General features: G+C 53.4%; 1 protein-coding gene across 8 annotated transcripts; it reads right to left on the bottom strand.

Moving 5' to 3' along the window:
• Positions 1–1,277: 1,277 nt before the first annotated feature.
• F8 (coagulation factor VIII) lies at positions 1,278–27,013 on the bottom strand. 8 transcript variants are annotated; one of them, XM_039717428.1, is made up of 27 exons: positions 26,715–27,013; positions 26,153–26,329; positions 22,132–22,256; positions 21,710–21,832; positions 21,042–21,254; positions 20,437–20,508; positions 19,935–20,042; positions 17,465–17,686; positions 16,961–17,195; positions 16,397–16,571; positions 15,379–15,472; positions 14,512–14,723; positions 14,063–14,213; positions 13,708–13,917; positions 9,858–12,501; positions 9,388–9,553; positions 8,398–8,595; positions 7,606–7,834; positions 7,326–7,508; positions 7,011–7,127; positions 5,721–5,792; positions 5,328–5,413; positions 4,325–4,480; positions 3,392–3,536; positions 2,307–2,455; positions 1,877–2,053; positions 1,278–1,660 (listed from the first exon to the last, which is right to left on the bottom strand). In XM_039717428.1, the coding sequence occupies exons 2-27, from the start codon at positions 26,302–26,304 to the stop codon at positions 1,505–1,507; spliced, it is 6,570 nt and encodes a 2,189-aa protein (XP_039573362.1). In that variant the 5' UTR covers positions 26,305–26,329; positions 26,715–27,013; the 3' UTR covers positions 1,278–1,504. The 8 variants fall into 8 exon arrangements, with proteins under 8 accessions (XP_039573362.1, XP_039573361.1, XP_039573363.1 ...); XM_039717427.1 differs by having other exon boundaries at positions 26,153–26,552; XM_039717429.1 differs by lacking the exon at positions 26,715–27,013 and adding an exon at positions 26,446–26,694.

Genomic DNA, 27,013 nt, shown 5'->3' on the forward strand with positions numbered 1-27,013 from the left:
GTGCCTCAGAGCAGCCATCCCTCGCACAACCACCCTGCTCATGCACAGCCCTGGTGTCCCCACCACAGCTGTCCCCTGTGCTGCTGGCAGAGCTGTTCCCAGACCTGCTGCAGGCCACGTCTCATACAGGTGTGAGCAGAGACTGTCTGACTGATGGGGCACCCTGGAATTTCACAAGGCAACCACTGGATGTTGCTGCAGCCATCCTGCCTCTTCCACTGTGACAGCACCCAGCTGACTCCTGCCATTCTTCAACCCCCTCGTAACCTGCCTTCCCTGCCACAGCAGCTGACTCCTGCCATCCTCCAAAGCCTCTCATAACCCTGCTTTCCCTGCCACACAATCTGACTCCTGCCATTCTCCAAAGCCCCTCATAACCCTGCTTTCCCTGCCACAGCAGCTGCCAGAGGCTTTGTGGGGCCACCCCTCTCCCCATCACCCATCACAGATGGAGGATGGGGTGGGATGGCACAGGCTCTGGCAAGCTGCTGGAGGAGAAGTGCTGCCCAACAAGAATGACCCCACACCTTCCCACAGCCCTCCAGGTGCTCCCCACCCTTGTGAGGTGGCTGTTGCTCTGGAAGGTCCCCACCCCACAAGAGGAATGAGGCAGGAGGCAGTGTCACCCTGCTCATCATCATTCCTGGGAGGAGAAACATCTGCCACTGTGTGGGGTGGGTGCCAGGGAGGGGGAAAGCCACAGGTGTCAGGAAGGTGGCTCTGGCCCTTGGCACACCTTGCTGGGGGTCATGTCAAGGTGGCAGACAAGAGGTGAGATGAAGATCAAGGAGGGCTTGCTCAAGGCAGCAACAGAAAGGGGGTGATGGCACCTCATCCACCAGGGTCCCTGGGAGCCACAGGCACCCACAGAACTCCTGTGGAGAAGAAGGAGGGCTTGCTCAAGGCAGCAACAGAAAGGGGGTGATGGCACCCAGCCATCACAGGGGGTGATGGCACCCAGCAGCAGCAGCACTGTGGAAAGGAGACAAAGGGAAGTGCAGGGCCAAAGCCCAGTGCTGAGTCAGGCTGAGCTAGAGCTGCCTCCCTCCAGCCTCCCATCCCCACCGATTGTGAAACCGACACTGGGGCCTGGAGCAGGGCCTCCACCCCCCATCCTTATCTTTGCTCTTCCCCCTCCAGGAGTGTGCCCAAGACAGCAAGAATTTGTGCAAAATGAGGCTGAGAAGCTCTGGGGCTAATTAATTTGTAGCTGCTGGTAATGTTGACTGGGTCCCTGGGGAGTCCGAGGCTAAGGCAGAGGAGAAAGTGCAGAGGGATACTGGAAAATTACTGTTTAATTCTTCATCATTACATCTGAGTATATGGCATCTGGCAGACACAGGAAAAGGCAGATAATGACCCAGCCACTTCTGCAGCCCTGGTCTTCCCCAGCAGCAGGGGCAGCCAGGCCTCTGAAGGGATGGCTCCAGCCCTGGGGAGGGCTCAGTGCCTGGTGGGGTGTGTGTCCTTGGGCTGGCAGTGCCTCTCCCTGGCCCTGCAGCCATCAGTACTGCTGCTGAGTGTCACAGCCAAGGAACTCTATTCGCAGGGCAATGTGGTTGTGCCACTGGCGGGGGTGTATCCTCACATAGCGGGCAAAGAGAGGGGGCTCCAGGGTATTCCTCACTGTGCTCTGATGGTCTTGGTTTGCCTTGAAAATCTGGAGAGGAGAGAGAAACCAGGGATGTACTTGGCTGGCGTAGTGAGGACAGGATCAACCCAGACAAACACCCCTTGGAATGCTTTAAGGAAGGAAGAAGCACAGCCTGGCTCACTGCTCTTGGAGAGAAATCCTGTGAGCATGTTTGCTGCCAAGGGCTGTGCTTGCTGCCCTGGGGGTGGCCATGGGCTCTGGCCACAGAGCAGCTCTGCCTACCTTCTCCTTGCCATTTTGCAGGACTGGGCTCCAGTGCACGCCATCCTGGCTGATGGAGACAGCAAACTCCTTCACAAACATCTGGGTGAAGAGACCTTTGGCACCTTGGGTAATGATTGCAGTCACCTTCTTGGTTACTTCGAAGTCCACCTGCAGCCACTCTCTGGGGCTGTTGCTCTGGGGAAGGACAGAGTGCCTTCAACCCTCCAGCAGCAATGAGAAAGACACACTCATTGCAGCTGAAGCCAAGCTGCCCCTGCACTTCCCTCTGCTTCACCTGCCCTACCAGGGCTTGGAGCTGCTGGGTGCTAAATCAGTGTGGCAGTGAGTGTGCAGCTTGCATGGCGCATGTGGCTGCACACACTTCCCTCAGAGCCCTGACTAGAGGCCCTGCTGGGATCCCAGCTGCCTGTCTCCTCACACAGGCTACCTTTGGCCTCCAGGCGTTGGTCCTGCCCTGCAGGTTCAGGCGGGCCAGGGCTGGGGTCCATCTGGAGAAGACATTGGCGCTATGGGAGGACGCAGAGATGTGCTCATCAGGGATACCTCTGTTCTCCATTCCTAAGGGCATGGAGCAGCCTGGAAGAGAGGAGCCGTGCTTGTCAGGGGCTAGAACAGACCCACCATGGTGATGCCTTCTGCCTGCTCACTGCTCCAGCTGCCCTGTGTGCCTTTGCCCTGGTTACAAGTTCTGTGCCTTGCTGCAGTGCCATGGTCCCTGCACTGCTTGGGGCCCCTGTGTGCAGCATGGCTCTGGCCAAACTACTCCCACCTTTTCTCCTTGCAGATTTTATCTAAGAGGAATGTGAAGAATTTCTGGTGTAAGGAAACAAGGAGAACCTGTCTCCAGGGGGAGGACAAGAATACCTGGGAAGGAGACACCCTGCATATGTGTGATCAGGTGTGCTTGTGCACAGCTGCTCCAGAGCCAGCTGGCAGGTTTGGGGCATGAGCTGACAGCACAGCCACTGCTGCTTTTAGCTGCTGCAGAGCAGGTGTGCAAAGCCAAAGACACGACCCCAGGGCAGCATTTCCCCAGCCTGCACTGTTGATCAGAGCCATCTCACCTTCAACTGGCAAAGCCAGACCAAAAGCCAACAGCATCTGTGTCTGCTTGCTTCCTGCTCCCTCAGACTGAGGCAGCAGCTCCCCATCTATCAGCTTAGCTGCTGCTGCTGGAAGTTTCCTGTGCTTCAGTAAAAAAGCTGGTGAAAGCTGGCCCCAGGCTCTCCCTCTGGTATTTTTATCTCTAAGACCACAATGAGACTTTCCATCTTTGTTCCCTCAACACCTCAGTGCCATCTCCAGCTCCCTCCTCCCTCCTCCATAACTGCCTGGGAGTGCTGGCACCCGTGGAGCCGGGGCTGAGCACCCCAGCAGGGCAGAGCAGGGCAGGGCAGGGCAGAGCAGGGCAGAGCAGGGCAGAGCAGAGCAGGGCAGAGCAGGGCAGGGCAGAGCAGGGCAGGGCAGGGCAGAGCCCAGCTCTGGTGGCCGGGATGCGGGGGTGGCACGCACTGTTGAGGTCGCAGCCCAGGAGCTCCATGCGCAGCGTGGCTCGGATGTTGTAGTGGGTGGGGTGGATGCGGATGTACCGGGCTACCACCGGGGGGCTGAACCGGTTTTCCTTCACTCCAGTTGCATCCACGTTTCCAAAGAACAGCTGCAGGGAAAGGGAGGAAATGGATTGTTGCACCAGTGGAAAGAGAGATAGGCAGGACAAGGATTAGTGGGGAGAAGAACGTTCTTGTCTGGCACTTCTGTGTCTTATCACCATCCTTACAAAAATGACAACAGCAAAATGATTTGAGATGAGGTTCAGGCCAAAGAAGTGTGAATGGGCCAATGAGAAAGAAAAGAAGAAGAAGAAACTTTGGGTCTGTGCAAATTAACTTGGTTTTATTTTTTTCATCAAACAAGGGTGAGAAAAATAAGGAAAAAAGTCATTCCTCAAATGTTTGAACCTTGGAAAAGTTGTAACCACAGATGGTGCACACAATGGAGGCTTTTCTGGCTACTCTTCTCCCAATGGATTGATCAGCTTATGCATCTTTAGGTTGTGGGGTTTTTCTAGTCACCACAGATTCTCCAAATTATCTGTGTCTGCACAATATTTTTAGAAAGGCAAATTTGCCTTTGAGGTCAACAAAGATACTCAGGTAGAATCTTATGCCTAGCTCTAAGGAAAACACAACATAACATTGAGAGGTGGATCTCACAGTCACCTGGGATGGTGGAAAGAGGTAGCTCAGACATTTAAAAATCAGACAGATGAGACAGCAAGTCCCTTGCAGATCTGTGATTCAGTCACCTGGCACTGAATGGTCTCTGTTCCTGCCCTAATCTCAGGGGCTCAGGAGGTTTCTGCCATGTGGACAGAGCTCCCCAGCCCTCATCACCCCAGGACACCCCGTTCAGGGAGAGTACTCTGCTCAAGACCCTTGATCTTACCATCTGTGTGCTCGTGGCATTCCCCTTGTATGTCTTCCACCTTCGCCCGTCGAGGCTGTAGAACACAACAAACTGGGAGATGTAGAAGCTGGAGAACTTTTGTCGGGCCCCTTGGGTTTTTATGCCATGAATAATGGTGGGATGCAAAAGATCCACCTGAGAATGAAAGTCAGGGATTCACTTCTGATGGAAAACCCAAGCCATGTTCAGGCAGTGCCCCAAAAAACCAAAAACTTGCTTCCTCCTGACATAACTGAGCACTGGTTATGAAAGTAATTAAAACATAAGGGCACAAGTCAGCCAACAGCTGGGAGTGAGCAGGGGAGACCTGTTTGGAGAGGTGAGCTGTTCTGCCTTGGGTTTTGGGGGATTTTTGCACAATCCAGTGCTGCAGCTGGACCATTAAGTGATTATTCTGCTGCACTGAGGATGGACATGGGGGTCAGGCTAGCAGCAACCTGAGTACAGCAGCTGCCATGAGGATCTTAGTGTGTTACCATGATATTTTATGAAAAATGCTTTGCGAGGATTTTTCCCTCCTGAGGAGCTGAGGGCCTCAAGAAAGAAATGTAAAAAATAACTATCTGCTGCTGTAGAATGCAAAAGGTGCATCTGTGATTGGTGCATGTTGGTTGTTTCTAATTAAGAGCCAATCACAGGTGCAGCTGCATCGGACTCTGAGAGTCACAGGATTTTGTTATGCATTCTATTCTTGTTCTTTCAAGCCTTCTGATGATCTTTTCCTCTCTGTTCTTTTAGTATAGTTTTAATATAGTATTTTGATATAATATATATCATAAGATAATAAACCAGCCTTCTGAAAATAGAGTCAATCCTCGCGTCTCCACACATGAGGAATTCCCAACATTAGTGCTCCCCTCTCAGAGGGAAGAGGCAGCAGCAGGCTATAGCTGTTTGTAGCTGGGAGGCACTGCCCATCCATGAGCCCTTCTGTGTGAGCACGGCCCTGCAGTGCCCCGCTGGTGCCTCAGGCCCCTCTCACCTGGATCCAGGCATTGCTGCGCTCGGTGCTCCAGGCGTTGATGGAGCCGCTGTTGTGCAGCCTGGCCAGGTAAGGAGCCCACTGCCCTGCAAGGAGAGAGCACAACACAAGGGTGCTGCTGGCCCTTGCTGCTGCCTGAGGGGTGGGAGGTCCATCCACAGCACTGGCCTGAGGATCACCCTGGGGTTTAGTAGGCACACGCAGGGTGGCAGAGCACTGCACAATGGGCCAGCCGTGTGGGAAGGCTCCAGGTCCTCACTGGGATGCTGGCATGGGCATGGATGGGGGAAGGATTCCACTACCAGGGACCAGTGCAGCAGAACTTGGGCAGGCAAACATGTGAGTTCTGCTGGCTGAGGCTGCCCTGACCCCACCTGCCCTCCAGCTACTCACCATACTGCCCTGAGGCTGTGATCTGAGAGTCTGCAATGCCACCTGAGGCCATACCCAGGGCATTCTGGCAGTCTGCAGAGAACGGAAACCAGGGACAGTTGGTTAGACAACACAAGTCTAGGCTGGTGGCAGCTTTTCAGGCTCAGGGAGGTTTGCAAGCCTCCAGGAGCTCCCAGGCTTATTTCTCTCATACCAAGGGATAGGTTTCAGAGGCTTCCACATCCATCCCTGGATTTTAGGATAGCTGGAAGTTCTTGCTCACAACCCCCATGTCAAGAGCAGAGAGTTTCCAGCATCAGACACAGCAGCCTTTTGCTAAACTCCTTTCCCTGAGTCCATGACCTCTCATTCCCATGTCCTAATGTCCCAGCAGTGCTGACAAGTGTCTCTTCCTTATACCCACATCTTGCTCCTGGGCCTTTTTGTTGCTAGGCAGCATCTTTTGAAAACAAATATCACATTGCTAAAGGAAAGTCTACCTGACACCCCTGTCTCTCTCTGTGTCTCTTCTGGTCTCTGAGCACAGGGATGTTTGTCTCTTATAGTAACCATTATTATTAGCAACTTGTCACACCTTGGCATCTCCACTGCATGTCAAATGCTCCTGGAGAAAATGCAAATTTGAAACCTTAAGCGGATTTTTAACTTATGGCAATGTTTTCTGGCTGACATTGAATATTCTTTTATAAACAGGAGAGAGATTGTCACAGTGTGATAAAATACTACTCTCCCACACCACTTCCCCAGTCCTTACTTATGGTGAGTTAGAAGCATGTTCGGGGATAGAATCAGAGGTTTACTGTGGATTTTGCAGTTGCTCTTGGAGCTATTTCTATCAGACCAACCTGCAGTCAGGCAGCATCACTCATTGCCTCCTGTCATTGCTCTGTGCCTCAGTTTACCTCCTGATATATGGCTAGGCAGCACCGTACCTTACTGACAGCATGGGCAGGAATCAGCCCATGGATGCACTTCCTTGGGTAAGTGCATTTTATGGAAGGTGCAGGGACTCTCAAATTTGGAGAACGAGAGCTCTTGGAGTAAATATTTGCAGGCCAGTGAAGATGGCCTCCCAGCCTTCACCCCAGCTGTGTCCCTGACTGTTCTCTGCTGGGCTGAGCAGGCTGGCAAGGGCTGATGTAGTGACTTTTTTCAGAGTGTAAACACAAAAGGTCCCACTTGGGTCGCCCCAAGAGAAATGCTGAGAGATCTGGGGGAGGAAGATCTAACACACACTGGTCGTGGCTCTGTGTGTGCTCACATGGGTCAGGGCACGAGAAAATCACTCACTCAGGTCATACACGAGGAAGAGGGCACTCATTCCAGCTTCTTGGTGCTCTCCCACTTTGCACTCCACCCTCCAGATGCCAGCATGTGAGGGCCACATCTCCACTGTCCCAAAGACACCTGGGCAGGAATGGAGAGCAGAGCAGAGCGGAGTTACTGCCTGCAATGGGACACCACTGTGCCAAGTGCTGTGCAAGCACAGGGACAGAATAGTCCAGATCCACTTCCTCTCCTTGCTATTCCCCCACAGAAACTTCCTAAGGGTACAACCATGAAGCCCTGGCAGAGGGGGTGCACAGTGCCCAGGCTGCATCTCACCAGGGTAAAGGTTGTAGACTCCCATGCGGTACTCCTGGCTGGTCCTGACGTTGAACAGCTGCCCGTGGAAGTGAACAGAGTGGATGTCCTCAGTGCTGCCCATGTTCAGGAGGTGCCACCGGACCCGTTGCTGCTGGGCCATCACCAGCCCAGGCAGGGTGTCACTCACATAGCCATTGATGGCTGGGAAAGGCAGCAGTCAGGAGGGGCTCAGCGCTCTGGGGTATTTCCATCCTGATACAGGCTGTGGGATGGAAAGGGCAAGGGCAAGGATGCTCACCGTGGAAGGAGTGGTTTCTCTTGAAGTCAGGGCTGTCCTGCTGGAGCCGGCAGGGAGGGCGGCAGTTTCTGTCCACGTTCTCTGGGAAGTACCAGCTTTTGGTCTCGTCAAAGATGGTGAAGAGCAGGGAGAACTCCTGCACAGCCAGCTGCCTCCTGGAAGCGTAGCTCAGCACCCCGTGGTTGCAGATGATCAGCGGCCCGATGAGGCCCGAGTGCAGGTCCTTCTCCTGCCAGGGAGCCAGGGAATGAGGGTGTGCTCCGAGCAGGAGGAGGCACTGCCACCAGCAAGAGGCACGGCAGAGAGGAAAGCGCTGAACCCGCCTGCATCCCTGGCCTGGCTCCACTCTGGGGCACCAGCAGGGAAGGATTCATATGTTGAGTTCACTGAGCTAAGAAAGGCTCAGCAGCAAGTGTGTGCATGGGCTTTCAAGAGGCGTGGTGTCTGTCTGTCCTACTGTCCAACAGTCCCTACTGCTTTGGACCCTGGGGCCAAATTCAGGGAGATGTGGCATGGGGCTAGGGAACTGCAGAATGCTGGTTTCTTGCAAGTCTCACAAACTGGAATAATTGGGGAAAGGGGTGAAAACCAAATGAGAGGAGAGGAGAGGAGAGGAGAAGAGAGGATGCACCCCTGGGTCTGCTCCAGAATGTATTTATCATTGTATTAGATAACTGAGCCCCAAGCTGCTTTCAGCACAGCCCCATAGGAAATTCCTTGACCTCACAGCCAGGACTCAGGCATGCTGCCCTCCTCCCCTTCCTGGGATGCCCCATGGAGACTCCCACCTACCAGATCCACGTTGGAGAAGTAAGCCCAGGCCTTGCAGTCAAACTCCTGCGTGGTTGGTGCCATCTGGGGCAGGACTTTCCAGGAGTATTTCTGCTGGCCACCAGGCTGCACCACCTCACCCTGCTGTGTTGTGCCCTCGTAGGCTGTCAGTGTGGAGTGGAAGGAGAAGGGCCGTGAGGCCAGGTTCTTGAACGTCACCTGCACCAGAGGGAAGGCAGAGCAGTGCAATGTGTGAGGGAGCAATGCTGACAGTGCTCTGGACCCTGGTGGTGGGTCCAGCTGGTGGGAAGGATGTCCCTGGTCCCAGGCCTCCAGCTGGTCTCCATGCAGTGGCCAGCCCTTGCTGAAACACAAGCTGTAGCTGTGCAGTGCAGTCTCTGGTGGAAAGCACATCCTGGGTTCATGTCAGCAGGATGAGGCCTTTTGCCTGCTCAATGGAAGCAAGGTCAGCTACACTACTGTCTCTGGAGCCCAAAGGTGCTGCATCCATCCTGGTGAAGATTTCTGTGAAAACTGGGCAACTTCTGCAGGGACACAAGTCCTGAGCCTTTCACCTTCTTCTCAGGTAGGTGTTGAAAGACCTTTGGTAGTGTGGGAAGCCCAAACCTGCCCTCATACCTAAAAGAGCTGCACTGAGCCCTGCTTAGCTCACTACCCTTTTTGCAATCCCTTCACCCAAAAGGCTCCCCATGGAGCCCAGGAGCTGATCAGGCCATGCTGTTGCAGAGGTTGGGTCTGTCTCAGGTCCAGGGCTTTGCATCTGAACACTCTGAGGTTCCTGCTGGCCCACTCCTCCAGCCACTGAGGTGCCTCTGCCTCCCAGTCTGGTGCCATTCACATGCCAACAGGGCAGCTCCTGTCCCCAAGCCCTGAAGGTTAACCCATGGGCACTGCAGAGCCTGCAGGCCACCTCAGCACTCCCTCTGGCTGAACTCCAACAACAACAGGGGGATTTAATGGTTTTACAGGAAATGGGAACTTTCTACTCACCATGATGACATCTTGAACTTCTGCCCTGATGTAGGGCCCGAGGATGCCCAGGTGTTCATCCAGCTCTCTCCGCTGCACCGGCTGCGTGAAGGAATCATCCAGGTACTCTCGGAAAACCACCTTGCGGTACTGCCAGGAATGCTTCCCCCTGCTCCTCCGGGGGTCCCTGCAGGGGGGGCCACTTAGGTGAGTCAGGCTGGCCCACAGTGAGACAGCCATGGCAGGGTTGTTACAGGTCGGGGGGATACAGAGCCAGAGCATCCCTGACCCACTTGCAAGGAAGCTCAAAGCTTCTGGAGGTTTAAATGCCCCTGGATAGAGGGGAGATGCTGGGAGCATCCTTGCCCTGGGCTGCTTGGCTGGGTTGTACTGGTACAGAACTGTGATCCTGCCTGCCAGGACATGCTGTCTCATGCATCATGCTGTGCCATGCAGTGCAGGAGGAATGCATGCAGGAAAATCACACTTACATTGCCTTTAGGAAGTGCTGGGGTCTCTGGTCCCCATACTCCCACATCACCTCCACTGCTGCAATGAAGTACTGCCGTATCTCCCCCTGGAAGGAGCGTGGGTCATGCTCCTTTTCCCCATACATGTCAAAGTCCTCCATGGTCTGCTCTGTGTCACTGTACTCATCATAGTCAGTCCTGGCAGTCTTTGAGGGGTTGGAATGTGTCCCATTGTTCAGGGCCGGTTCCTCCCTTTGTCCTGGGATGTGGCTCCTCTCCCCAGCTGTGCTGTTGCTTTCCCCATCCTCCTCGGGCTCTCCTAGGCCCTGGCCCTCTGTCCTCCCTGTTTCTCTGAGGACATCTTCCCTGCTGAGCACCTGACATCCACGAGGAGTGTCCTGCACATACTCTGCTGGCTCTTTGGTGCTGTTGTTGTTGTGAGGGGGACTGCCTGGAGACAGTGAACAGTTCTCTCTGATGGCTGATTTCAGAGATGCTCCTTCTGGGCTTTGCCCAGACATTCTCCCAGGCACATGGTCCTCTGTGGCATTGGCCTTGAGCTGCCGAGGCTCAGGACTGGACTGACCCAGCTGCTCCACAGAGTTTGTCTCCTCCTCCATGTAGCTTCTCCCCTGAGCTTGCTCGCTCCCAGGAGCCCCCAACACCTCAGCTCTGCCTGGCTGCAGCTCTGCCAGAGCGGGGCTGTGCAGGTCCCCCGTGTTCCCCACAGCCCCTGGGGAGACTGGGTCCCAGTTTGAGGCCAGGTCTGCAGCCTCAGCAGTGACCTGCCTTTCTGAGCTGCTCTCTGCCACTGCTGGTTGTTCTCCCCGTGAGGGGAGGGAGTCTCTGCTGCCCTGCATGCCCCTGTCTGTGCTCAGCCTGCCCTCAGGATACATCCCACCAGCCTGCACAGCATCCCTGCCTGGGTGTAGCCTCCTCTCAACCACGTTGGATCTTTCTTCCAGGCTTTGTGGGGCTGCCATCATGCCAGGCAAGGTGTCACTTGATACCAAGGACCTCTTCTTGAAGCGAGTGATGCAAAATGGGGAATGAGGTCCACATGCCTTTGGGGCTTCCTTTTTCACTGCTGTCTCAGGGGGCTGGCTGGCTGCACCCTGCTTTGCTGTCTTACCACCAGAGAGGGACCTTCTGCTGCTGGTGTTGGGAAGAGCCAAACCTCTGCTCCCCAGTGACCTGGCTTGTCTAGGTCTCCAGTCAAGGCTTCTGGCTGTAACTCTGTGTCTCAGAAACTCCTCAGAGCTCTTTAATAAGCCATTTGGGAGTGGCCTGGTGTCATTGGTCACAACATTTGATTCAGAAAAGGCAATCTTGTCCAGCTCTGCTAATTCCTTAGCATCCTGAAACACTTCTTTCAAAATTACTTCATCCCTCTCTTCTGTCATTACATAGCTGGATGGCTCAAGGTCATTGGTGTCTGCAAAGGTGGTGTCTAGAAGGCCTTTGGCAAGTTCACTGGCTTTTCCTGTGCCACTTTTCACAGGCAAGGAGTTGCTCTCATCTGTGAAGGTTTCTCCTGGTACAGGTTTGTCTGACAAAGAAACATTTTGCTCTTCAAAAGTTTCGTGAAAGCCTTGTGAAACCACTTTGTGAGGCCTTTTCTCCAGCCTAGCATCTAGGTCATTTGATGAATAATTGCTTTCTATAGCGTGACTGTGAACCACAGCATGAGAAGTCCTATTATCTTCTGTCCCATCTGGAGATGCAGAAGGATTGTTCAATGTGGAGGAAGAGTTGTGATCAATACTTAAAGACAGGGCTGGACTGATTGTCTGCTCTGAGTCATTCAGGTTAAAGGACATTTTATCAGCCCCTTTTAGCAGCTTGGTCTCATCACCCTGCAAAGACACATCTTGAAGTGCCAGGTTGTGCTCCAGATCATTCTGGTGAGTTGAGCTCCTGTTCTCCTGAAGAGGGGCTTTGCCAGCAGCATAAGCAAGGGAGTCCCACAAGCTTGTTGCATGAGTAGCTGTCTTTTGAGGCTCTGCTTCCAGGTTCTCTATCCTACCACCAGACTGGACTGTCATTCCTTTTACTGCCTCCTGCAGCTCTGGGATGTTTATCACTTTTGTTCCTGCCAGAGCATCTCCTGGAGCTGCTGTGGCTTGGTGCAGCCATTGCTGATCTTCATCTGAGCTCACAGTATCATGGACCCTTCCACTGACACTCACCAAGGGCTCTCCAGGTGGGACTGCTCCAAGCCCTTCATCCTGGCTGGTGATTTTTGACAATTCTTCATCTTCCAGGAAGGACTCATAGGACACTGGGTCATAGTTCGTCTCTGGCAGAGAAGACATGGAAATATCATGTGGATTTGGCATTGTTCCTAAAAATGTTGATGTGCCATTGGAAGAGGCATCAGAAGTCTTACCATTGCTCAGGAGGGCCCCATGTTCTGTCAGGCACAGTCTTGTCTTCTCTATCTCATTTCTGGAAGAGGTGATGTTGTTCAGGTGCTCATTCACACACGACTTCTTTCTTTTAGAGAAGCCCCTGGGCTGGAATTCAAAGGCAGCCTCCTCCTCATCAGGATACACATAATCTTCCCCATCAGTGTCTTGCTCATACTGGCACTGCGAGACCGTGAACTTGGCATGCATCCCTCGGTCTCTGAAATCAGGATTTAGGCACCCCAGTGTCCAGACACCTGTCTCAAGAGAGGCCAAAAGGACACCATCAGCCCACTTCAGTGGGAAATTGGAAGAGATGCCATTCCATGCTGTTCCTTTGCTAGTGCAACCTGTATTTTCAGGCAGCCTCTGGCTCATGGTAGTGATTCCATCCTTTCATAGTCCCTAGAGTGTCTTACAGCCAGACCCACAGTGTTACTGGCAACATCAGAGCCTTACAAGCACCATCAGCAGGGCTGGTGTTTCCTGGCAGAGTTTAGTGAGCTACACACACCTGTGAGGGCCCAAGCACAGCTTGGTGAGAGCAGTTCCTGCAGTGAGAACCCACAGAGCCTCCAGCAGCAGCAGTCACCACAACCCATCCCCAAAGACATCCTGGTGCTGTCAAACACAGCTCTCTCCCAAGGACAGTCACCACAGCTCTCCCACTGAAGGAGAAAGAAATGAAAGGCTGCTTCTCACATCCCCAGCCAGTGTGTTTGCTCCCAGCAGAGGGTGAGATGTGTGATTTCTGGGCTCTGCTGCTGGAGAGAGCTGCCACCTGCTGCCGGCTGAGCTGCTGCTCTGCTTCTGAGGAAGCACAGGAATCTGAGCTCAAACGGATGTGAGGCTTGGCTGGGTTGTAGAAAGCTTCCTGGGGTGTCTACAAACCCTGACAGCTTGGCTCAGTGTTCATGACCTTCATATCAGTGTTACAACCACATGGTAAATCCTCTGTCTTCTCTGTGAGAAGGAAATGGTTTGACAGCTCTAAGGGAAAAGTGCTGAATGGGGGGAAATATAACTGAACTCTGAAGCAAATATTTTCCCAGACTTCTCCACGGCTGTAGTTTCTGTCCTTGCAAAAGCGTGGAGATAAATGGCATGACCAGCAGCTGAACCCACAGCAAGGAGAGTACTGCCACTCCCCTTGACCTCCAAGCTTGGAGCCAAGATTGCAAATGTCCACCAGGCTCATGTTACTGCAGCCAGCTTACTGGTTTGGCAGCATGTGTGACCCTAACACACCCTTTAAGTAAAGTACCATAAATCAATTTATTTTACTTAAGCTTTGAAAGGTTTAACCACTTTCTCTCATTTTGCAGTTCTAGCTGGCTGTGGATCCCTTTGCTCTCAGAGCTGTCAAAAGGAATTGGGCACCAATCAGAGAACTGGCTGGAAGTGTCACTAATCTCTGCTGGGATGCCAAGCCCATGGTTGACAGAATAACCCATGTTACTAACCTGGCTTTTCCAAGCTCATGACGACTGTTTCTCCAGAAAATGGGAACAGAGTAAGCACGTCCTCAAAGACCATGTTGTGCTTGAAGGTGTTTCCAGAGAAGAAGATGGAGAGGAAATCTGTTTGGGCCCCAACACTCAGGACATACCAGTACACAACGTCGTTCAGGCAGAGTTTTGTTTGCAGGTTGTCAAACACAAAGCCATTAATAGCTGGAAGAGGGCAGGGGTGAAACATTTCAAGACCAAATTCCCTCCATGGCTGCTGAGCTGCTGTGCATCCCCTGCTCACTCCCTGGGGCAGGCAGGAGCCTGTGTCTGTGGGGGCTTTGCAGGGACCCCCTGGCTGAGTACTCACTGTGCATCACGTTGGAGGCATAAAACTGGGGGTCCTGGGTATCCACATGGGCTGCATCAGAGCAGAACCTCTTGATGTTCTCCTCCAGGTACCAGCTGTGGTTCTCATCGAAGACTGAAAACAGCACCAGCTTCATGTTGTCTGACATTATCTGGAAAAGAAAGGGAAGAAATTATTCCCGGTCCGATCAGAGCACCAGTGGTGCCCAGTGTAGCTGTCAGGTCTCAGTCTGGGTGTATGGAGAAGTTTATTACTATTTCACGGGAGTTAGGGTGCAGATTTGGGGAAAAGAGAGCATGCAAGGGAGCATGGGGAAGGCAAAGGCATTAGGACTGCTGGCAGGTTTGAAAAAAACAGGACAAACAAATTTCGGTTTACTTGAATTTTCACCCACTACAGTTATTCCAGCCTTTCAGCCTGGAAGTTGAGGCAACAAAGGAAAGACCCACCTGATTCCCCCTCTGGTCCATGGACTTCTTGGAGCAGATGAGGAGGGGCCCGATGAGGCCCGAGGCCGTGTCTCGGACGGGGTCGATGGAGCTGTAGTAGAAACGGGTGAGGCAGCGAGGATCTGCCTCCGTCGGGCCGTCCTCACTGGTGAGGCTCCAGCTGTAGGTGAACGACTTCCCAGGGCCAATGGCAATGTCCTTCACGTCTTTCTCTGGCAACACACAGCCCAGAGCAGACCAGTTATGTCTGGGCTGCTCCTGAAATGGGTGATCCCACTTTTGAAAAGAGCTCAGGAAGGTTTCCTGACCACACAAGCTGCAGAGGGAACCACCCACGCCCATCCCAGGATCCTGGTGGGATGTGGGATGGCCCTGCACAAGTCATGGTCCTGGAAGCACAATAACAAAGGGTGAAAGCAGTTCTGGGAATGAAACCTGGAGGGAAAAAACAACCCCAGAGCAAAAACTACAAAGCTGCAAGAGGGAGAGTCTACATCATGGTGAACCCCCACACAAATGCAGATCAGAGGGAGCCCAGGGAATGAGGGCTGTAAATAAACTGCAAACACAGGCAGGAATACCAGGATGGTTCCTGCCTCCTCAGAAGGTAGAGGCCTCCAGGATGGACAATTAACATGGTCCCAGCTCCCTGGTTGAAAATGCCCCTTCTCCCACTCATTATCAAAGCTCTCCTTAAAGACAGGGTTACGTGGCACCAATGGGAACATGAACCTAGGATCATCATAATCCCTGGGACTGGCTTGGCTGAACGGACAACCAGTCTTACCACAAGCTTCAGGAAACTCTCCTGGCCCAGAAAAACGGCAGTGGCCAGGTGAAATCCCAAGTTGCCATGGCCTGCCTTACCTTGTGAGGGTCTCATGGCATAGTAGGGCCTGACGCTGGTGAGGCCGTGAGGGTAGATGTTGTAGGGTCGGCTGGCTAGATTCCTGAACACGATCTGAAACGAGGACAGGCAGCAGGAATGTTTGGTGTTTTCTGATCGCTGTAAGCCCTTGAAGCTGCTCTCAGTGTCCTTGCAGAGAGGGAAACACTGGACAGCACTGCCCCGGGGTTAGCTACCTGCCAGTGATCAACAGGAGGGACCCAGACATGTCTGGGATCACAGAGTCAGAGTACAAGAAACCACAATTTCTCTGTGATGAGCCTATACTGTCCATTGTTCTGGGAGGTGTCTGTTTTAAGGAGGGCACGAAAATATCAGATTTATTAAAGAGAAAGTTGCTGTCTTTAGTCTTACTTTACACGTGAGTCAGAAGAGGGCCATCAATCCAGGCCCCAGAGGATCAGGACATTAAGTATGCACAGCAATCAAGAGCTTTAAAGTGCTCCCCACTTCACTGCATGAAGCCCTTCCTTTATTTCTCTAAATAGCTCTGTCACATGCCCACAACAGCGCAGGGAACCCCAGGGAGGGAGCAGAAATGTGAAGCTGCTGGAAACCATCCCATTCCTCCCAGCTGCAAACAAGTCAAGTGGTCAGGAGAGGCACTTGGGGAGACAAAAGTGACAGTCCCCAGTGCTGTGAGGTAACAGCAAGCAGATGGAGAGGAGCAGAGGATGAGAGGACACTCCTGCCTCACAGGAGGGTGCTGGATGTGATGTGTCATGTGTGAACTCACACAGTTCCTAAGACACCTGCAATGAAGTCAAATCAGAGGGACTGGGCATATCCTGTGCATCTTTCTGAGAGTATTTACCTTAAGCTGCCAGTACCATCTGCTTTCAGTGAACTTTGAACATTGCCAAACATGAGAAGCACCTGAATGACTTAAGTCAGACCTCTGCCACAAGCCAAGAACTATTAGTAGGAACAGCATCATGCTCTGAAATTTCCCTTACAGTGGAAAGCTGTTTCTCTTACCTTAAACTGATCTCCCACCTCCCCCTTGATGACAGGCCCCAGAATTCCCTTGTCCTGCTGGCTGGACACCTTGCGCTTCTTGAAGCTTGCATCCTCATACTCCACAAACACCACTTTCTTGTACTTTGAACCCACCCGCTGTGGGCCAGCCTCCAGGTACAGGCTCGCCGTGTTTCTGCAGAGCAAAGGCAGAGAAAGAGCAAATGGCCACGTGCAGGACACAGTCAGGAACAGAGCAAGACCTTCCATCGTCCAAGGACCCTGCAGATGGCTGAGAAGGTCACCAGGAGTTGTCTGCTCAGAAGGGACTGATTCCAGAGGCATTGGTGACAGAGAGACAAATGCCCTGGGGACAAATATCTCAGCAGGGATTTGGTGAAATGGAGCAAAGCCAGGTCCTGCCTTCCCATGGCCTCTCCAAAACCATTCTTGTCCTGCATGCATACTGTTAATGCTAATAAAGAAGAACAAAACTGTCCAGGTTGGGCAGAATGAAAAGCAATTTCTGGGGAGAAGAGGAAGAGCTGTCAGGATTGCCTCATGAGCACACATGCCCACCCTCACCTGTCCAGAGACTCTGGCTTCACAGGGGCATAGTCCCAGTCCATCTCCTCAGCTGCAATGTAGTAAGTCCAGGTCATGGGCCTGTCTTTGGCAAAAGAGCGCACTTGGATCACGTGATAAGTCTCCTCATCTTCCTCAGGGTAATCCAGGTCCTCTGGCTCATTTAACTGCTCGCCCATCTTCAGCAGGTGCTCCTCAGGACACTCCTCCACCTTCACAAAGGCCTCCATGCCAGCTGGGTTCAGACAAGCCAGGCAGAAAGGGTCACACTGATGTGCCAAGGCAGGCACTCACCCAAGCCCTGCCTGGGAGAAATCTTCTCCACTACTGTTCCCATCAAATGGGCCAACCTGGACCAACCCACGCCACCTGGTATGGCCAGACTGCAGGTGGATGTGACACTAGGGAGCAGGAGGGGCCTTGGAGCTGCAGCACTGCACAGAACCCTGAGCCCAGGCCATCCCCTGACCTGCTCTTCCCCCGAGCTCGTGGAAATAAGGTTACCTTGATGATGGGACAGTATCTGGCAGAACATCCGAAACCAGCCAGCTGTTCCTGGCATGGTCTGGGCTGTGAGATATGTGGCAGGGGAGATTTCTAGGCTGCTGAGACGGTGGCTTCTCACCAGGAATGTGTGGCCTTCAAAGAAGATGGAGTGGACTTCTGGCCCAGAGCCCAGCCCGATCACATGCCAGTGGACCTGCTTCTTGAGGCACAGTGTGAGACCTGCCAGGGGACAGGGAAGGCAGCCAGGAGTCAGCACTGTGCCCAGCCCTTGTCCCCACTCTTGGTGCCATAGACTCAGACCCATGCTGGTAGAGTCCCCTGCTCCTGTGCTGGCTTCAGGCTGGAGAAATCACACATGAATGTGAACTGAGCAAAACAGAGGCACAGATCACGCCATCCCCCTGAGACAAGGTTAGATTTACAGGCTGCGGGACTTTGGGAGGGTTGCTGCTAGGAGCTCACAGTGGGATGCAGTGGCAAAAAAGAGATTTGTGCTCCTTGACTATAAATAGGGAAATTGGGCACTGGACAGGAGAGTCATTTGTCTGATCACAACACTGGCAAGCCTGATACTAAAACACTGCATTTGGAGCAGGGCACCAGCACATCTCAGCAGTAGCTGAAATACCACAAAGGGCAGAGAGGGGTCACCAGGATTATTTGAGTGCTGGAGAAAATTCCGTCCACAGAGACACTCAAAGAGCTCAGTGTGCTTAGGAAATGGGAAAAAACTTGACTGCATTGTAAAAATACTTTCCTGGGGAGAAACTGGTGTGTGCTGAAGGCTCTGTAATCTAGCAGGGAAGTGAATAACAAGTTCATGGAAGCTCAAGCCAAACAAAGTCAGATACAGCATCAAGCGCTCGCTTTTGGCAGAGTGCAGAGGTGACTGGAACAGATCCCAAGGGCCTGGAGGAAACTGGGTGGAGGTTCCATCCTGAGGCCCTCAGCTCTCCATTTCCAGCTCTCCATCAGACACCTCTCAGGCCAGGTGCTGCGTCCAGGGAGGGGGATGCTGAGTGGAGGTGCATAACTTCTGCAGGGAAAACCCACTGTGCAGAGATGGTGGTTGAGCATGAGGCTTCCTCAGCTCTTAACCTCTATGAACCCATCAGGACAGGGAATTTAGGGCACTTTCACTTTTTTTTTTACTGGAGAATGACCAGGCCCAAGTGGGATGTTTTAGGATGTGGTTCACCAAAGCTGCTGGTGGTAATGACTCTCCTGACCGTGTTTCCCAGTTTGCCTTGGAGATTCCTCACTCTCGGACAGCTCTGGATCTTTTCCCCAGAGAACACCAGAAAACAGCAACTTTTGTGTCCACTGAGATCAAACCCAGTTTCTTTTGCTCTTCTGAAGAAGAGGAGTTTGAGAGATGACCTTATCACTCTAGCTGCACCAGGGAAGTTGATGTCAGATATTGGGAAAAATTTCTTAACTGAAAGGGTTGTCAAACACAGGAAGAGGCTGCCCAGGTATTTAAAAGACTTGTACATGGGACATTCAGTGACATGGTTTAGTGGTAGACTTGGCAGTATTAAGTTTACAGTTGGACTTGCTGATCTTAAGGGTCTTTTCCAACCTAAATGATTCCATGGTTCTATGCCCAGAATCCTATGATGGTGATTTAATGACAGCTAAATGCTACCTCCAGCCTTGTTCACAGGGCTAGAAAAGATAAAACTCTGCTACCAGCATTATTCCTGGAGAGCTCCAAGGAAGTCAGCTGCACCTGGCAACAGAGACAGCTGCAAACATCTCCTGCCCTGCTGTAAATGGAAAGGCACATCAAGGAGCTGAAAGACAAGACCCCCTCTGAGGTGGACACAGCCTAACAGATCCACCACCTGGAAACTCCTCTTGATCTCTTTTCTTACATCCTTTCCCAAGCTACCTCAGGTTTACAGACCTGGCTCCACCCCAGCTCCCATGTCCCTGTCCCAGCAGACTCACCAGGCAGTGAGCCATTGACGTAGCCATTGATGGTGTGCAGCTCTGTCCTGTTGGGAGCCTGGGGCTGAGCAGCTGCTGGGGAACCCTGCTCAGAGTACCAGCTTTTCCCTGGGGAGAGAGGAGGGTGCAGTCAGCTTTCACTTGAGAGCATTTCAAAGCAAAGTAAACTCCAGAATCCTATGATGGTGATTTAATGAGAGCTAAATGCTACCTCCAGCCTTGTTCATGGGGCTAGAAAAGATAAAACTCTGCTACCAGCATTATTCCTGGAGAGCTCCAAGGAAATCAGCTGCACTTGGCAACAGAGACAGCTGCAAACAGCTCCTGCCCTGCTGTAAATGGAAAGGCACATCAAGGAGCTGAAAGACAAGACCCCCTCTGAGGTGGACACAGCCTAACAGATCCACCACCTGGAAACTCCTCTTGATCTCTTTTCTTACATCCTTTCCCAAGCTACCTCAGGTTTGAGACCTGGCTCCACCCCAGCTCCCTGTCCCTGTCCCAGCAGACTCACCAGGCAGTGAGCCATTGACGTAGCCATTGATGGTGTGCAGCTCTGTCCTGTTGGGAGCCTGGGGCTGAGCAGCTGCTGGGGAACCCTGCTCAGAGTACCAGCTTTTCCCTGGGGAGAGAGGAGGGTGCAGTCAGCTTTCACTTGAGAGCATTTCAAAGCAAAGTAAACCTTCTCAGGGAGGGCAGATGTGTGGTGGCTGTGGAAATCCACAGCACACCTGGCCATGGGTGTGGGGTTGACCACTACAGGTGACAGTAATGACTCCCCTCCCTCTTAACCTGTGTGATGGGAACAGGGCCAGGGCATGGCATGGCAGAGCTGGAGGAGAGGGCTGCAAGCTCCCTGCACCTGGGGAAGAGAAGGAGGGGCACTACTGCACCAGGAACACACTGGCTGGGGGATTGCACAGGCTTAAACCCTTGGGAGGGGGTGTGGGTGCTGAGAAGCTGTGCTCACATTAACTGAACACTGCAGGGTCTGACACCACTCAGTCAGCAATTACCTTCATCAAACACTGCGAAGAGCAGCACAAACTCTTTCTGCAGGCCCTCATGCCCATCACTCGCCAGGGTCCCTGCAAGATGCAATGAGATGGATTTCTTTAAAGGTCAGCAAGCACCACCCAGGGAATTCCCTTTGTGCTCTTCAAGAACTGGTAAACCAAGGCCAGGCTGTGGTTTGCTTTTGTCATGTCTCAAATTGCAACAGCCCTGCTTCCAGTCTTGCAGTCCCCAAAAGTCCATGGTTGAGAGGCAGCTGCCCCCAGAAGGCACCAAAAGGTCAGTTTGTAGTGCCTCCTCTTAGACCTTTGCTCAGTGGAGAAGCTGCTCCTGCTGAGTCACTGGAGCCTGCAGACAGTGCCCAGTCATTTCCAGGTCTGGACAAACACCTCCAGGATATGTCTCAGCCAGAGATGACAAATCTTACTCCAGCCACATCTTCTTGTACCTTGTGCTGTCAGGATTTCAAGACTGAACCCCAGGAGCACTTTGGTTGAGCACAGCTCACTGACTCCACTGCCACGCTCACCCTCAGGAAGGCATCTGTGGTTATTCTGCTTTTAGCAATGGCTGCACGTGGTCTGTCCCCACCCTGTGCTGTCCTTACCAGGTCGGCACACGAGCAGGGCTCCAATCAAACCAGAGTTGATGTCCTTCACGCTGTTGGTGTTGGAGGAGTAGGAGTGGGTCAGGCACGCCGAGTCGTCGTCCGTCGGGCCCTGGTTTTCCTGGATTTCCCAGACATATGTGTGTGTCTTCCCAGGATCCACCCTGTCCCCCTCCTTCTCTGGCTGGCTGGTCTCATCCTCATACCCTGCTCCTGAAACCAAAGAAATGGCCAGATGTCACTGAAGGTTCCTCCCCAGCACACCATGGCTACAGAAATGCCCATTCCTCCCACCCAGAACACATTCCCCATCCCAGGGGAGTGAGTCCCACGGACAGTGACAGGTCTCAGGGCAGTAGCAGAGCTGTGCCAGACTCACATGTTGGGCTGTGCACCTGCCCTGAGGCTGGACAGCACAGTCTTCCTTGCCCTAAGCATCCAGCCTTAGGTTTAAGCTGTATTACCTCTGTACCTGATCCAGGTTTGCTCTGCACTCTTTGCTCAGCTCATTTCTGGGCTGGGCATGGTTGCTCCCCCAAGCTAGGCCATCTCTGTGACCCTCTGTCCTTGCAGAGGGACATGCAGGTGAGGAGGGATGCACACTGGCAGGCAGGTGGCAGAGCAGGAGGTGCCACACAAGGACTTGCACACCTGATGTTCCAGCTCACCTTCCGAGGCCTTCCAGTAGGACACACCAACAGCGTGGAGGCTGTAGGGGCGGGAGGCCAGGTTTTTGAACGTGATCACCACTGTGTCATGGACTTCTGCTCGGATGGTGGGGCCTAGAAGGCCTGGAGGGGATAAGACAGTAAGGTCAGGCAGCTGGAATCAGGCAGCTCACACCCTGCCAGGAGCCCCAAAGGGTCCCGACTTCCCACAAGCCCAGTTAGTGTTTGTCCCTGGTGCAGCACAGCAGCATCAGCTGCATCAGCTCCAGCAAGGCCCTCTGCACCCCCAGGAGCCCTGCCATACCCAGATCCACCCCGCTGCTCTCCTGCTCCTGGCTGAAGAGCAGCCAGCACCCAGCCCGGGATGAGTTTGGTGGCTGTCAAGGATTGCTGCAGTTCCCCACACTGCAGGTGCTTCTTACCCATCCAGGCTGGCTTCAGCTTGGGCTGTGTGAAGGAGCCATCGGGGTACTCCACAAAAACAGCTTTCCTGTACCGGGGAGGGACACCAGCCACGGGGGGACGTGGGCCTGCATGCCCCAAAATGCTGCAGGAGGAAGGAAAGCCAAGGCTGATTGCACAGACCCATGCATGGGCAGCAGCCATCCTCTTCCTTCCCTCCCACCAGCTTGCTTGCTGGAGCCCCAGGGATTGCCCACCCTGCTGAGTCCCTTGGATTTCCTGACAGCTCCCAGGTATGACTGGGAATGTTTTGCTCAGCATGCAGATGACAGCAGGGCAGTGATTAGTGTTGTGGTGTTAGTCATGATGGAACCAGACACAAGGCCATGCCCAGATGCAGCTGGGGCAGGGCACAGCAGCAGGCATTGCTGCCAGTCTCCTGCCTCATGCCTTGTCCAGCAGGCACAGAGCACTGGCAGTGCCATGGTGACCCCTGCCCTGCAGCCACCCCCGCCCAAACCCCAGCACCTTCAGGTGTGGCAAACAGATCACATCACATGTAACTCACATCCTCCCCAGCTCCCCCCAGGAAAGAGACTGTCAGGCTGCTGGCAGGTAGTGGCAGTTTGCTTTGTGTCTGAGCAATGTCCCCACATTTGTTTCTTTTCTGCCCAAAATGGGATTTACACTTCACAGCAGGAAGATAAAGGAGCCTTTAATGTATTTCACACCTCACTTATCTCTGCTGGCCACTTTCTATCTGTAAGAAGCTTAACAAATTCATTTTCCAGAAGGAATCCAGCCTGTTTATCAGGATAACAAAGGCATTAATTTCTTCAAGGATTTTAGAGGCTGACTTATCAGCCAGGACTAAGACCATTTCCAGTAACCAGACAGACCTTTCCAGCCTTGTTTTGTTTGGAGCAAAAGCCAGGTGGTATTTTCTTCCCACTTAAGAAGCAGGGAAGGTTTGCTGTCCTGCTCTGACTAAGCCTTCATTGGAGCAGAGTTTCCCTTTGCAACTCTTCCTCAAGCGGAAGAGGAAGGAGACAGAGTGACTCAAATTTAGGAAAGGCAATGCACACTCACCCCCACAACACTGGCTGGAAGCCACCTGCAGCTGGAGGGTGCTGTGGGGAGAGCAGGGTCCCCTCTCCTCAGGGGCAGAGCAGGATGGGCGCCCACGAAAAACCCACAGACACCCAGCTCCTGTAACCCACAGGGACCCAGCTCCTGTAACCCCACAGACACCCAGCTCCTGTAACCCACAGGGACCCAGCTCCTGTAACCCACAGGGACCCAGCTCCTGGAACCCCACAGACAGACACCCAGCTCCTGTAACCCCACAGACAAGCACCCAGCTCCTGTAACCCACAGACACCCAGCTCCTGTAACCCACAGACACCCAGCTCCTGTAACCCACAGACAAACACCCAGCTCCTGGAACCCCACAGGTACCCAGCTCCTGTAACCCACAGACACCCAGCTCCTGTGACCCACAGACACCCAGCTCCTGTAACCCCACAGACAGGCACCCAGCTCCTGGAACCCACAGGGACCCAGCTCCTGTAACCCCAGGTCCAGGCTGGCAGGGAGCCCCCAGGAGGCAGGCACGGCCCCAGGGAGCAGTGCCACTGCATTCAGCTGACTTTGCCCGTGAACCATGATCATTCCTGGCTTTATGGCAGTGGGTCCTGCCCCAGCTTTGCTCCCCAGCGTGTCCCCACACTGAGCTGCAGGGTTGCTGACACTCAGCTGTCCACTCTCAGGAAGCTGTGCCTTAATCTCTAGCTCACAGAAAGCCCAAATTTGAGAATGCAGCTCTGAGATATGATGGTCTGCTCCTGCTAATTCTGCAGTAAACAAGGCAGAAATCCTCTGGAGCCAGGGGGATTTAGCTGGCATGCAGGGGCATGGCTGGGAGGGCTCTTAGTGACAGCAGGGCTTTGTGCTGGGTCCCAGTCCTGGCAGAGAAGAGCCACAGGAGACAAGCAGGCGGAGTTCAGCCCAGGGATGACTGATCAAAGTTCTTCTGGCCAGTCCTCTGTAACTGGGGTCCCCATGAACTTCCTTCCCCAGTGGCAGCTGGAGCTGAGGCAGGCTGATAAGTTTCTGGCACCTTGGATCAGCATTGTTAGCCACACTATCTGTTCATCTCTTGGAGCTGGAAGACATCCTGCACTGCCAGAACACTCAGACAGGGGCTGCTGCTACGTGTCCACCAGCTCCATGTCTGAGCTGAGATCCCTGGGGCCACTGCAGGATGTGCTGGTCCTGGCTCTGGCCCTGTGGTGGGGCTGAGTTTGGGAGGAAGAGAAACTGAAATCATGGGGAAGGTGTGAGCAGCTCTGGCCTGGCGTGTTGTAGCCCATTAATTTGACAGAGCTTTCTACAAACATGCCAGAGAAACCCCTGGATACATACAAGGGGTTTGGAGACCCTGGCTGGAGATGCCCCTGAGGGAGCTGCCATGAGATGCTGGTACACTGACATGTGGGGCAGAAGGCAGCACACACAGAGCTCGGGGACAGCTCTGCCTGCCACGCTGTCCTGGCTCACCCCCTTATACCCAGTCTGGCTATTTTCCTGTGCCCTCCTCTGTAGCAGGGAACTGGGCTGATGTTGCAGGGCCAGGGAAAAGGCAGCACCATGCTGCTGGGAACAGCCACAACAAGCAAGTCCTGGTTCCCATCAGCTTCCCAGGAGCTGCACTGCCCAGGAGTTCTCTGCCTTTCCAGGCTGAGCACACCAGCAAGTCCCTCTGAGACAGCCAATGTTATCTTCCCCCTTTTTAGAGAAGGACAAGTGACCTCACACTGCCTGCCAATGCCCCACTCATCCCCAGGCAGGGTCAGGTCCCTGAGTCACTCCAGGGTCAGGAATAGTGCCCGAGTGCATCATAAAGCCAGTGCTGAAATGGAAAGCCACGGGGCTAAATTAACAGTGTGAGGGAAGTCATCATCTCTAGCACAGCCTAATGGGTCTGAGGGCAGCACCAGTGAAAGCAGGGCAGGGGAGATTAGAAAAATGGGGATGCTGGATGCAATTTTCCTACTGAAGTAATCAAAAGGGGGAAAAAAAACCAACACAACTGGGATGCAGTGAGTGCAGCAGCTAGTCAGGCTGACCTGGGTCATCCCCAGAGCCTGGCTTCCAGTGCCTGACCACAGCTCCTCGCTGCTCAGGCCACTGTGGGTCTGAGATGGGCTCATGGGCTGGCACTGCCTCAGGAGGGGAAGGGGACATGGAACGAGGGCAGAGGGAATGGGCACTCCTTGATCCACAGGGCTGTAGCCATCCAGCCCCATTCTCCATGCCAGCCTCAGAACATTCACAACCATGCATGTCCAAGCCAGCTGTGTCTTCAGACAACACCATTGCCTGAGCAATGCAGCTCCCATTTTTCCTTCCTACTTCAAAGTACACAGGCAAAACCACCATGCCTTCCTCCTTGCCACTGTGCATGGATACCATGCTGTGCTGAAACGCTACAAATCATTTTCATTTCCTTGAGGAAAAACTTCAGTCCCAGCAATGTAATGTACATAAATATATAACTAACTAAAGCTGGGATTTTACCAGGGGCAGACACAGTGGAAAGCCTTTGCTGCTCAGAGTTATGTCAGGGGGGCACAGCCAACTTTCCTCTGCAGTGCCCAGCGACCCATCTCCCCTCACACTTCCCCAAAACCCCCAGGACGCAGAGCAGAAAAGAAAGCACAGGCTGGAAAATCAGCTCGTGGCTCCTAGCACAGACTTTAAAGAGCTCGAGGCAAATGGCATTAAGGTAAAACAGTGCAGAACAGTGATGCAGAGCGGGTTTGCATCTTTCTCTCTCAATTCCAGCTGTCCCTCGGCAGGGGCTGCAGTAGTGACTCCCCAGCACACCTCCCCTTCCCAGCTGTACCAGCAGCTCAGTGCAGCCACCTTGCCAGGTTACCCCGTGTACCTGCCTGCCTGCAGCCAAGCCCACAGTGCCACATGCCAGGGTGGGAGAACAGCCAGGGCAGGGCTCTAGAATTGCAGAAGGAAGAGCTTTACCCTGCAGGCGCTTGCAGCACGGACAGCAGGTCGCTGTGTGTGTAGTCCCAGGTGGTTTCCACTGCAGCAATGTAGTATCTTCTCACTTTGCTGATGCCCTCCTCAACCAGGCAGAGGAGCAGGAGGCTGCACAGGGCTCCCACCAGCACCATGCCTCCTGGCTGGGAACTGCTCTGACTTCAGGAGGAAAAGTGAAAAGGAAGGAATGAGAAAGAAGAGAGGAGAGAAAAGCCTTTATCTTCTCATCCAGCTGTTGTTATCCACCGGAGATGATGATTAAAGCCAGCACCCACAGGCTCACTCAGAGCTCCGAAGAGTTTCTCAAAGATGTCAGGAGGGGAATGGCTTGAGCAGGTTTGTGCAGAGCAGCGTGTGACTGGTGGACTCTCCTGCTCTTCCTCTGGCAGTGGCAGGAGGAGAGGAAAAAACAAAAGGAAAGGGAGGGCAAGCACAGCAGTAAGTTCTGCTGGCTCAGTGTCCTGGCTCCTGTCTGGGAGCAAGATGAGGAAAGGGAGGGTTGCAGAGGCAGCAGAATTTAGGTGTGGTCTTTGCCTGGTCTCACCTTCTCTGTCACCTCTGAAGAGAAGCAGAACAGGTTGCCAGGGATGCGGATGTGACTTATCCCTGTCTCTGGGATGCCCAAACAGTGATGGTTTGGCCACACAACCTTGCCTCAAGCCACGTGGGAGGGAGTGGGCTGGGGTGATCCCTGGAGTCCCCTTCCCACCAGCTGCTCCTCTTCTCCCAGGGTCCTGCAGTAAAGCTCAGAGAAGATGCACTGAAATGTTTTTACAAATTTCTTTCATTTTAGTCACAAACTTTAATCTCTCTTTTGAAAAGCCCATGAAATGCCCCTCCCCT

This window comes from Passer montanus, unplaced genomic scaffold (genome assembly GCF_014805655.1).
Source record: "Passer montanus isolate IOZ18808 unplaced genomic scaffold, ASM1480565v1 scaffold38, whole genome shotgun sequence".
NCBI lineage: Eukaryota > Metazoa > Chordata > Aves > Passeriformes > Passeridae > Passer > Passer montanus.